Raw genomic sequence first — 13,756 nt, 5'->3', positions numbered from 1 at the left:
AGTTAATGGACGGTGAAATAGAATTGATGGGCCGCTGTCTGAGGCCCGTTTTAAGTTTTTAAGATTCTGCGCCAGTTCACATTAATAGTTAATTTTTTTATTTTTGAAATAAATTAAAAGATGTTTATTACCTTAATAAAAAGGCTTTTCCTTTTTTTTCCCTTAGAGCAGAAATAATGTCTATATTTAGGAAATATTCTAAAGTAGATTTTTTTTTATTGTTTCAAGGATTGAAATTTGAAAAGGGCGCAAGTAGTTTTTTAAGCTTTATTTATTATTTTTCATAAAATTAAATTAAATGATTCGTGATACATTTGATGATCAAATTAAATATTTAAGTTCAAATATATACAATAATAATAATTGAATAATGTCTTTAAAAAAATTATGAATTTATTTCATATAAAATTGACTAAGGACCTGCAAGGTTCATTTCAACCTATTTATATAGACACTACTACTTCATGATACATCTAAGGGTCCTCAACTCCTCATTTATCAACACATGTGGGTCTAAGAGGCCCAAGACTATGTGATTAAAAAAGGAGAAATATTGATTGCAGTCTTGATCCCACGTAAAAAGGGTACGGAGAATTCGTGAGCAACTACGAAAATACAGTATTGTCTTGTAACACTTCCAGTATACAATGAGATGTAAAAAGATTTATGAGCTTCTTTCAATGTTTAATTTAATTTAGTTTACTTTCATTAAACAAATTAAATATTAACTACATATATATCATTTTAAGTTGACGTTGTTTATTTATCAAATATTTTCTCACTTCCCAAAAATTTCAAACCTAGATTGAGTAGTTTCCTTGTATAATGCGATCCCAAAACTTAAGAAAATAAATGTCACACATGAATGGTGCATGGTACTTGTAATACTTAACTATATTAAACAATTATTGGATTCATAACCAGAATGTTGCCTGCATACAATGAATCTACTGAGTCACTACGATTCATGCACATTTTTAGTGTTTATTATATAAGCGTGTGGCATTAACATTACCCGAGCATATTATAACTGCATCGTAACCAATAATAATTAAAGAATCCGAAAAATAAAAGATTCTTCCCCACCAAATTTACACCAATTTATATTCAACGCTATTTTAGTAATGTCATTAATAATCGATTAACCGGTGAGTAATTATTTTATGTTTCATTGTACCACCTTTATCGAATTAGTCGTATTTCATGGATTAATTTTAATCGTATTTAAAATCTTATTCTACATGTTCTTGCTGTGGAAAATATTACTCAAGCTAATTATATATGTAGGACAATCGAAAAAATATACAAATGCTGCTCTCAAAAATATAAATAATATTGTTGATGTTGAAAAAAAAAACAATCTTGGGGATAGTGGAGAGATATGGTTGAGCTTTAACCACGTAGATTATAAATCATAAGCAAACAAAATTACTTTTTTGCCTACATTAATTTAATCAGTCCCTAGTAATATAAACACTATTGGTTAAATTTTTATATATAATACAATTTATAAAATGGTTCTCTATACCGGAAATAGACCGACTAGAGATTATTAATTATAATATTTATCGGGCCTAAACTATTAGTTCTGCTCTAGATCTCTCTTTGCTAAATTCAGCACATGTTAATCAAATTAATATAATAATATAGGATTGTTAAATGTTCTAGACTTTCTATAATTAGCTGTAAAGGTAACAAAATCTCGACATTAAATCTAGCTACTTTTCTTGCTAGATTACTTTTTGCTCGATTTTTAATATTTGAATTTTATAATCTTGATTTTCAATTCGGATATATATAAGTTAGTGAGTAAAGTGTTCGTATTAGAACCTACATGTAAATCAGTAAATGAGCGATGAAACACGAGTATTTTTTATTCAGACAAATTTTAAACATAAAGTACGTATTTGTTGTGTGGGTTTTTAGTATATCGTATCAAAAATATTAACATGAAAAAAATTCATATCGATATCGATATTGAAATTCTGAAATTTTGATATAGAAAAAATTTATATTGATATCGTATAGATACTGAAAAAAATTTCATATACCAAAAAAATATCTGTATATCGAAAAAAATTCGATGCGATATCCCGAAAATTCGATATTTTAGGTTCGGTATGTCAACCCTAGATAAGAGTACTAATTCAACTAGCTACCATAACAGATATTGGTTGTTTTTATTTCTTTTAAAAAAAATAAAAAGAAAAACGAAGGGAGTGTTTCAAGACATTTTGAGTGTCTCAAATTAAAATATAAATTGAGATGATAAAGTGAGACATTAATTTGAATTCGGTATATCAACCCTAGATAAGAATACTAATGAAAATATAAATTGAGACGATAATTCAACCCTATATGAACAGTAAAATTTTGGCACAAGGCTCAAAGGAGGTAGCAAATGAGTGTCTCAAATTAAAATATAAATTGAGACGATAATTAGCTCATTATTTGCTAGCGTAAAAAAATATAGTTTGGTCAAATAAAATTTGATATCTGACTCAAGCCACCCCTTCGCAGTCTTCGAGGTCTCTTAATTATAGAACAAAATTAACCTAGCTAACGAGGGAAATAATCATACTTTTACATCGGCACCAATGGGCCGGCCAAATCCAGCTCTCATGTTAAATATATATTAATTAATAATATCATTGAAAGGATACAATGATTAGTATACGTTGGATCATTGTATATAACCTAAATTAGCATTAGGTTGGTCAAAGATGACACATTTATGATTTATTTACACGAATTTAAATGATCAAAATAAAAAAAAACAAAAAAAAAACGAAACTCTAGTAAGGTAGTATCACAATTTAATTTTTTAAATAATTCTCTTATGATATTCAACCAATGAAAGACATTATTCTTGTATTAAATTTATAACTTTTTTTTAGAATAGGCAGGTCGAGTTGATCAATCTCATTAATGTAGATTTGTGACATACTCAACTAATTTATCAGAGATATTATGAATATATATGTGTATATATATCAAATGACAAAAAAATACGATATGTTTGTAATTAAATAGCTATCAAATGACAAAAAAATATTGAAAATGTATCAAAGTCTCATCCATTCTTAATACGGTATATTAAATTAAATTATGGTAGACATTGAAATGACGGATCATGATTTATGACATTAAAAAGGGCTCACGTTTAATAATATAGTATAGAAATATAAGAAAATGTATTATTATTTAATCATTTGTAACAAACATCAAAGATCCTTGCAATGATAGATTCACGAATTTAATCAAGAAAATTTTAAAAAACTACATAAAAAATTCAAAATTTAATTTTAACTTGATCACGTACAGTTGTAATGTTTGCTAAAATATATGAACTCAATGACTTTATTCGATTTTTAGAGATGATTAATATAGTACTTTCAATATGTACATAAAGATATTAATCTTTATAGTGCTTCAATGCATGTGATTAAATAAACATGGCAAAAGGAAAGGCAGTGCAGTCCTTCTTCAAGAATCGGGTCGAATGCACTGTATGGCCTCGTATAAATAAACGAGCAAGTACTGAGTAACTGTAATGGAATTTTTACCTCTCAAAACTCAATTTCTTGTAATAAAAAATAACCTCAATTTCGAAGGGGTCGTATTTTAGTATTAATTAATTTATACTAGGTATACTGCTTATGTTTTTCAAATTAATATTGCATCGTGGGAATCGAGAAAAAAGCACGGGTCATTCATTGTCAATAATAATTAAGTCATAAGGGTAGCGGCCGCGGGTTCTCACATCACAAAAAAAAATAATTAAGTCCAAATTAACGCAATATTATGTAATTATAAACTAATTAACGATGTTTTTGGCTATCTAAATTTAAATTTAAGTATCTATGCTCATTGAAATCCTATATATTCCCCCAAAAATCTAAAGTTTTTGGAAATTTCGACAACACATCTAACAACAACATTAATAATATAATTGATCATATTACAGTATTTTAATTTATATATTTAATATCTTTTAAAATTTACTTTTTCCCTCAAACTTAATTGACTCTAATAAATATCTTCTTTGACCTTAACCTTCTAGCATATATAATTAGGCCCTGTAAGGTTATTAGTTTTATTTTAATATCTGGGGGTGCTGTGTGGGGATCTGTGGGTGAATACTATTACTGGGGCAAGATTATATTCCACTTGTGAGGCTTAATTTAATTTAAGACTACTACATATAATTACATTTATATGAAAACTACATTGGTTTTGCGAAGAGATATATATATGCATTAATGCAATGTGGTGCATGGGGTGTAGGACGATTATTTTCACCTTTTATTCGACCGTCCACAACCAAGCTGAGAATCTTTTTTGGTGATGTTGGACAAATTTTTAATCTTGAGTTCGTCATTTTTTTAATAAAAAAAATTAATTTTTTTTATTAAAAAAAATTAATTTTTTTTTCGATTTGATAACGAACTAACTGATGTACGTGTTTAGTGTCACGTTACCTATCTCGAATAAAATGATTAAAATTTCCAAAGAAATGAAATCACATGACTGTATACGACTTAATTTTGACAAAGATAGGGACAAAAATCACGAAAAAGATAAATATACGTAACTTAAAATATAATTTTTCCATAAAAACAAAGATTTTAACTTGATTAACTTGAAATTGTGACGAAGATAGGAATAATGTTTTAATTAGCCGCGTAGGGTAAGGTTTATTAGGACAAGCTGGGCGAACTCAATTGATGGAAAAATCACAAGGTTTGTATAATCAATCTATTGTTATGATTTTATCCTTTCTTAAATATGCATGGTTTATGTTATGTAATGTAATACTAGTGAACTTGAAATTAAGAACTTGAGAGTTTGTATTAAGTTAAGTCTAAAAATAAGTGATGGAAAAAAGGGACGACTCCGACCGACCCATCTATCTCCTTTGAATGGTTATCTTTTTCGCTTAAAGAAGGATTAAAGAATTTACATTGCTAGAATGTTCTTGAAATATCAGAGCTATCTAGCAACTAGTAGGGGCCATCTCTTATTAGGCGAGGAGGCCACTAAATTAATTTTTAAAAATATATATATATGTTTTAAATATTTATTTCACTTTATTAAATTTAAATGACTCATGCATGTTAACTAAATCCGTCTGGCCAGATATTAATGTAAATTTTGAGTCAACCCCTACTCACTGACTTAAAACTCTGATTTTTTTGCACAATATTTTCTAACTTTTTTTTTTTTCTATTTATTTAATAGCTAAGTCTATCTTTCCTTGAATCCGTGCGCAAAGTTACAGATTTTGTTATTTTGTACTCTTATATTTGCCTGTAGTTTCATGTATTTGGTGGTTCACTGATATTATATATATATATATACTGATAATATACGTACACATAGAAACACACATATTTTTTATATAATAAATATATATACATAACCGCGTACGTATTTTCAAGATTCTCTTGTTAATTTATATTTATTTATAATGTGTATATGATTTACTTGAAATCAAGCGCCATTGGGGTCAAAAATCCTTCACCTTGTGCATATATATATATATGCCAACCGGAAATAGGGTTGAGGATTGATTGCTTGAATTAATGGGGATAAGGCTAAGCACTCAAAAAGCTAGCTAGCTCATTCAAAGAAGAGATGCGAAATATATATATATATATATATATATAACTCGAGGTCAAACGTACCCAGCAACCTTCAGATTACTCAGTTATTCTCGATGGATTTTGTTCATAATATATTCTCACTCCGTCTCAATTATATAGTCCACGTTTTTTTTTTTGTTCCAAATATATAGTCATATATCATATTTAGTAATATTTTTTTATACTTCTTTACTAATATACCCCTATTAACTAAATCTTGAAAATTGTGCAATTATTTTTTAATACATTAAATAGGGAAAGTTTGTATAAAATTTACTTTCCCAATAATTTTTTCTTAATCTGTGTGAAAAAATAAGTAGGACTATGTATTTGAGATGGAGGGAGTATTATATTAAGCTAGCTAGCTAGCTAATTGAGTTGATCTTTGGAGGTGGAATCACCGAGTAGATCAAGAGATCAAGAAAAGATTTAAAAAAAAAAAAACTCAAGATTTGCATGATGGAGATTTATTAGTACTTGAAAATTAAGTACTTATTGGATCTAGCTCATGGAAGACAGAAGAGGGATGCCAAACTCCATAAGCTTCAACAAATTAGAATCATCGCCAATATTGAAGCTGCAGCCTCGAATTGCTCCTATAGTTTCTGCAGCTCCCCTTGAGAGAAGAGGAACCCTAGATCAGCCTCCTCAGCTGCACAACTACTCCAATACCCCAGATCCAGATCCAGCTGCTCCAGTACAAGCGGAAACTTCCACAAGCAGCATTTCCTCAACTAAGTACAGAGAATGCCTCAAGAATCATGCGGCGAGCATGGGTAACTATGTCGTCGATGGATGCGGCGAATTCATGCCTCAAGTGGGCACGTCGTTCGAATCCATGAGATGTGCAGCCTGTAACTGCCACCGGAGTTTCCACCGGCGAGTGGGAGACCCTCACCACTCTCACCCACCTTCGGTACTAGAGGCTAATAATATTCATCACCATCAAGTTCAACCATTTCCCGCCGCCCGTACTACTACTACTACGCAATATCCCATAATGATGAAATTCGGCGGAAACAGCACAGCGGAGTCGTCCAGCGAGGATTTCAACATGTTCCAATCCAGTCCCGGCGGACATGCAATGGCATCATCTTCTTCAAAGAAGAAGAGATTCCGAACGAAATTCAATCGAGAACAAAAGGATAGGATGCATGAATTTGCAGAGAAGCTGGGGTGGAGGATTCAGAGACAAGATGATGAACAAGTGCACGAGTTCTGCAGGGAAGTTGGGGTGAAGAGACAAGTGTTCAAGGTATGGATGCACAATAACAAACAAGCCATGAAGAAGAAGATATAGGCAAGATTTTTTCTTTTTTTTTTTCAAAATTAAAGGGTGTTTTTTCAAGGTACCGTATCAAAAATATCAATAAAAAAAAAATTCATGTTAATACAAATATCGAAATTTTAAAATTTTGATATGAAAAAAATTTATATTTCGCAAAAAGATTTCAAATATAAAAAAAAATGTTTGTATATCGAAAAAATTTCGATTTGATATTGATATAATTTGTTATTTTGATATGGTAGTACTCCAAAGTATACCAATTTTAGGTGATTTTATTATTGATGAACTTTCTAGCTTGTGTAGGATCTTTGGCCTTCGTGACGAGGATTCACAGCCAATTATCATACCACTTATTTATCTTAACTATTAGTCAAATAAAACAAGAAACTGTATCAGTTAATTAGACTTTGTTGTCTAACGTTATTAGGGTAGAAATAATACAATCGCACGGTCACTTGCTAAATTTGTTAAATATATTTTTTCTTAATTGTTTGGGACTAAGAATATTTTTTTGATTTGGTCGGTAAGATAAGATAATGTATGCACCTCATTCTTAATAATATTACTATATAAAAAAAGAAAGAAAAATTATTTTTATCGATCATCTTAATTCAATGACTATAGGGGAGCATAAGAATTTAATTTCTTTTAAGGGATGTTATATGGCGAACCCCATTGTCTTTTCATCATCTTCCACATGTATAATTTGTTATAATATATATGTAAACATTTTCATAAACGTAGTATCTATTTTTTCGTGTCCATATATATATTTGAATTTTTTTTATAAATGCTATATAATATAATTTAACAAGTTTTGATTCGAAATTTAAAATTTGATCATATGTTATCATTACTTTATTTTCAGCTTTTTTTTTTGTGTCCATAGATGTGTGTAAAATTTTCATAAATGCTATATATGTGTGTGATAATGTATCAATTTTCGGTGGAAAAATTGCTTTTTTGGTACCAAATTATACCAATTTTAGGTGATTTTATTATTGATGAACTTTCTAGCTTGTGTAGGATCTTTGGCCTTTGTGATTAGGATTCACAGCCAATATTAGTACCACTTAATTATGTTAACTATTAGTCAAATAAAACAAGAAACTGTACCAGTTAATTAGCATTCAAGAGAATATATATATGGCAATCTTTATTCATATATTAGACTTTGTTGTCTAACGTTATTAGGGTAGAAAGAATACAATCGCACGTTCGCTTGCTAAATTTGTTATATATATTTTTTATCATCTTAATTCAATGACTACAAGAGAGCATAAGAATTTAATTTCTTTTGAGAGATGTTAATTAATCATGGAGAACCCCAATGTCTTTTCATCATCTTCCACATGTATAATTTGTTATAATATATATGTAAAAATTTTCATAAATGTTGTATCTATTTTTTTGTATCCATATATATTTGAAAATTTTTATAAATACTATATAATGTAACTTAACAAGTTTTGATTTGAAATTTAAAATTTGATCATATGTTATCATTATTTGAAAACAAGTTTTCATTCAAAATTTAAAATTTGATCATATGTTATCATTACTTTTGCTTTCAGCTAATTTTTTTGTGTCCATATATGTGTGTAAAATTTCATAAATGCTATGTATGTGTGTGTGATAATGTACCAATTTTCGGTTCAATTAAAGTTGATCGGATTTCAGCGTCACTACTTTTTAAGATCATTTAATTAATTGTGTTCATATATGTGAATTTTTTTTATAAATGTTATATATGAAATATGAAAATGTACCATTTTCTATTCAAAACTAAAATTTGATCGGATATTATCACTACTTTTAAATTTAAAATAATTTTTTTGTGTCTATATATATATATATATATATATATATATGAAATTTTTCATAAATCTTATACGATAATGTACCAATTTTCAATTTAAAATTTGAAATTTGATCAAATATTATAATTAATTTATAATTTCAGCTAATTATTTCATGTTCATTAACCATGCATGGTTGAGAATATTTCTTAACCATCGTTATGGGCTTCTTGTATTTTTCCTCTTTCTGGTATATATTGCGTTTTAAATACATGCAGTTCAATGTAAAGAGACAACTTCACTCAAGTTTCAATTTGGTGCAAATTATGATCTCGCGCGGTCTAAAACCAAGATTTGATTCAACATATCCCGGATATATATCATCAAGATTTGTCAAATCTCGAGTGTCTCTATGATTGATTAATTAGAGGATATCTATATGGTCCTTAAATCTTTGTAATTATTAATAAAAATACACCATATATCTATACAGTTGCATCAAGGTTTAGAAGATCCATGTGTTTATGTATTCGTGTGATCTCCTACTTGCAGTTTTAAATTCAGTATCAATGATTAGAAGTTAGAACTCATTATTGCCTTTAATTTTTTCTCACATCAATCTTAATTACGTGTTATGCTTTTATGCAGGTATATCGAATTTAGTTCAGTAATATGATATTTCTAACATGGAAGACTTGTGCGTATCATTTCTCGCTTTAGTTTGGAATCTAGCAAGAATGATGCAATCGATAGGGAGCTTCGTCAGCGTGACGAAATATTACAAAAATTACTATGGTACAATTTGGAAAGAGCACAAACTCGTATGAAAAATCTAGCTGATAAACATCGAACTGATATGGTGTTTGGTGTTGGAGAATTGACGTGAGTACGTTTGCAACCTTACAAACAAGGTTCAGCCAAACGAGGACCCACATATACACTAATTAGTAAGAAATTTTATGGTCTTAATTTTGGTTAATGTGATCATATTGCCCAAATCATGGATCTAATGATCTATATTTTTTAACCCATAAACATAATTAATGTTGGAGACATAAACATAATTAATGTTGGAGAGGTGATGAGACAAATCATTGAACCAATATATTGACAATTAAGGTAATACTAATACACATAAGGTAGGTTGAACTCAACCATTAATTTTTCCGATACTTGAGCGGGTGGGATCTGGAGCATATCGGTTACAACTTACAACTTCCAAATGATGCCCAAATTCATCTTGTTTTTCATGTTTTCTTGCTTAATAAATTTTTGGGAGACCCGACCTTGTCTCCAATGCTATTCCGACGCTTTGTGAAGATTCGTATCCAGTGTGAAGCCTCAAATGGCTTCACGAGAGATTTTGAGGAATCATGACATTATAGTATTGTAGAAATTGGTTGATGGGAAGGTCTACAACAGACATGACAACGAGACAGGTTTGGCCAAACACATAATTTGTATCGGAAGTTGAGTACACGTTCAATTTGGATTGCACTCGTTGGACCGATTAAACATCTTATAATTTTTTTTAAAATTTGGTCACTATACAACAAAAGCTTTTAAAAATTAATAAATCATTAATTTTACTTTTCTAAATTCTTGTTAATAATATCTATGGAAAAATATTTTACAAGCTAAAAGCAATTAATTTGTATTCAACTCATAACAAAGTAAAATTTATAATTATATAATAATTTCATTTTAAACAAATCATTATAAATAAAATTATTTCAATCTTAAAGTATTATGAGCTAACATTAGGGATTAATATATATTAGTCATAAATAAAAAAAAATATAAATAGATTCTTAATAATATATGTTCATGTATGTGTGTGTATTATATTATATTATATTGTATTATATTATATTATATATATATATATATATATTTTTTGTGACGTGGGAACCCGCAACTGCTACCTTTTGGTGCGCTCTGGGTAAACCCCGGACTAACGCAATAGCCTGCAAACTACGCCAGTCAGGTAAACCACATTAGGCAAGCCCTGTGTGACAGACTAGTCCAAGAAGGTGTTGGCAAGGAGAATCGAACTCCTGACCTATGGTCAAGAGTTCACCTACTCCACCAACTTGGACACCCCATTGGGGGCATTGTATTATATTATATTGCATATGTATATAGTGGCACGGGTCGATCGAATCCTGGTCTACAACCTGACATGAAAAGCCACTTGGAAAGATTGTGAAAGTAACCGCACAAGGGACCCCCAAAGCACCTATAAAAATAACTATCAAACGTTTAAAGCATATATATTTATATTATTCGAAATCATTTGGTAGAAGTTCTTGGTGCTAAGGCTGGTTTTGTTCGATCGATGGGAGCAGTAAAAGGGGATGAATTGTTGGCAATCAGATTTGGTTTGGATCTTTGTTTGAGTAATGATTTTGAGAATATTTGCATCTTTTCTGATTCGCTTCAAACTATACGAGCTATTAACGATTCGGATCCGACTGGATGATAGCAATATTGGAAATTCGATTCTGCCAACACTTTTTTGGGTTAACCTGTCACACAGAGTTTGTCCAGTGTGGTTTACCTGACTAGCGTAGTTTGTAGGCTATTGCGTTAGTCCGAAGGTTTACCAAGAGCGCACCTTATAAGGGTAGCGGCTGCGGATTCCCACGTCACAAAAAAAAATATTGGAAATTCGAAATAGTAAATTTATGAGAAAAGTAAACACGGATCTCTCTTATTTATATTCATGTGAAATCTTAATTTACAAGAAAAGTGCAAGATTTATTGCGCAGTGGGATCTTTAATTGTTGATTGATCATTAAATTGATTTTCTTCTTGATATGCTCCTTTATTTGTGATAATCACGCCTTGATCTTTGGAGTTATCCTTAACATGCCCCCTCAAATTGGTGTGTGGGAGAGGACAAACACCAAGTTGTTTCTGAATATTTTAAAGGTATCTTAGATTATGCAGGCTTTGTAAAGATGTTCGCATATATGTTTAGAGGAGGACAAAATATATCGTGTGAGCGGTGTGACAAGATAACCCATTGCAACTTTCTCTCTTACAAAATGATAGTCGAACTCAATATGTTTTGACCGCACATGAAATACCGGATTAACTGACATATGAAGAGCACTAATATTGTCACAAATTAAACAAATGTGGTGGTTGTGCTAATTTAATCCCAATGTCTCGAAGGAGGAATGTCAGCCATGTTTTTTCTACGGTTGTGGAGGCCATGGACCGGTATTTAGCTCTAGAACTAGATCGAGATACTGTAGGCTATTTTTTTTAACACCAAGATATGCAGTTGGCACCAAAAAAATACACAAAATCCAGTGGTACTTCTTCAAATGATTGTACAATCAGCCCAATCTTCATCACTGAAGGCATATAGAGTTGTAGGACTTTGAGTTATATAACGAACACCAAAAGTTCGTGTCCCATTTAAGTACCTCAATAAACGCTTCACTGCCTTTAAATGGATTAGTGTAGGACTGTTGAGAAACTGAGAGATCTTATTGACCGCATAAATAATTATATCTGGTCTTGTGAAGGTGAGGTATTGTAGCGAAAAATAGTTTGCATCAACAGGCTCTGAATCCGCAGGTTGGGCTTTGTCTTTCATCGAAATGGGTGTAGAGAATGCAACACTTTCAAGCAATGCTTGAAGTATGTCACCAAGTTGATGGATTTCTATTTTTCCTTCTAATTATAGGGTTTCTCTATGCTGGATGGACAATCTTTATTAAGTGGGATCACATTAGACCATCATGTGTCCTATTTAGGCTGCCAAAATTCTGAAAATTTCCGACCCTTCCCGATTCTCAACCCTTTTCGTCCCGAATTTTTTCCGTCCCGAACTTTTTTGACTCGAGTGTTCGAGATTTTTTCCGACCCGATCAATTTCGGGATCGGGATAGGCAACTCTACCCGACGGGATTTCCGACCCGACCCGAATATAATAATAATATTTTTTAATTAAAAAAATAGAATTTTTTATAATTTTCTGTTTTAATATTAATGTTTTATAATTATCTACCATATAACTATTTTTTTATATTTTTATTTATCTTTTTTAATATTAAAATTGATTTATAAATTTTTATTTTGTTTTTTTTTATTATTATGAATAATTATATATTTTTATTGTATTAATCAAATAGTTGTTTTAGTTTATTTGTAATATATTTTTATTTTATCAATCAAATAGTTGTTTTAGTTTATTTGTAATGTACTAAGAAGATGTTTTAGTTTTAATGGTTATATACAAAGAAATTTTAATTTATTTGTAATATACTAAGAAATTTTTTGAGTTTCTTCATAATTTTTTTTTTAAAAAAAAATTCAGAGAAATTTTTTTAAAAAAATATTGTTCGGGATTACCCTCTCCCGACCCGACGGGATTCCGAACATTCGAGTCTCGACACTTCTTGGATGTGAGATCGGGAGAAAAAAATTATCGCAATTCTTATCGGAACGAAAATTGGGTAAGGGGATTACGGGCCGGGTCCCGACCCGATCCCACCCCTAGTCCTATTAATACAATAACACAAAATTAAGAACGTTTAGCCATGGGTCATGGAATTAATTATCTTAGTCAATATTTTTTCGAATTAGCTCGCCACATAATATAGTTCGCTCAATATTATTTACTTGGTCAGCAAAGCTTGAAGGCTATTGTATTATATCCGAAGGTTTATTTGTTACACACTGAAAAATGATAACGACAAATTTCGTCATCATAAAAATAAAAATAAAAATAAAATCGTTAAGATTTATCAATGACCTAAGATCAAGATTGAAAAGTTAGAAGAATAAATTAAATGACAAAAAAATATAATAGTCTTTACATCTAAACAATAGTCATGGACTTCTTGTATTGTTATTGTTGGGATATCAACCTAAGTCCCACATTGATTGATCAAGGAAATAATCATGGGTTAATAAATGGAATGATATCTCCATTGGTATGAGGCCTTTCACATTAGAAGTTTAAGTAAAAGATCATGGATTAAAATATGGAATGATATCTTCATTGG

The 13,756-nt window shown here is 30.2% G+C and overlaps 1 protein-coding gene across 1 annotated transcript; it reads left to right on the top strand.

The window, feature by feature from the left end:
• The first annotated feature begins 6,153 nt into the window (after window positions 1-6,153).
• On the top strand, window positions 6,154-6,945 carry LOC140888712 (zinc-finger homeodomain protein 7-like). The gene has a single exon (XM_073296409.1). It carries the CDS (start codon window positions 6,154-6,156, stop codon window positions 6,943-6,945), a length of 792 nt encoding a protein of 263 aa, XP_073152510.1.
• Window positions 6,946-13,756: the final 6,811 nt, after the last annotated feature.

The sequence above is a fragment of the Henckelia pumila genome, chromosome 3 (genome assembly GCF_033568475.1).
Source record: "Henckelia pumila isolate YLH828 chromosome 3, ASM3356847v2, whole genome shotgun sequence".
Lineage (NCBI taxonomy): Eukaryota > Viridiplantae > Streptophyta > Magnoliopsida > Lamiales > Gesneriaceae > Henckelia > Henckelia pumila.
Note: the sequence above shows the minus strand (reverse complement) of the source record. Positions and strands in the feature narration are given on the sequence as shown.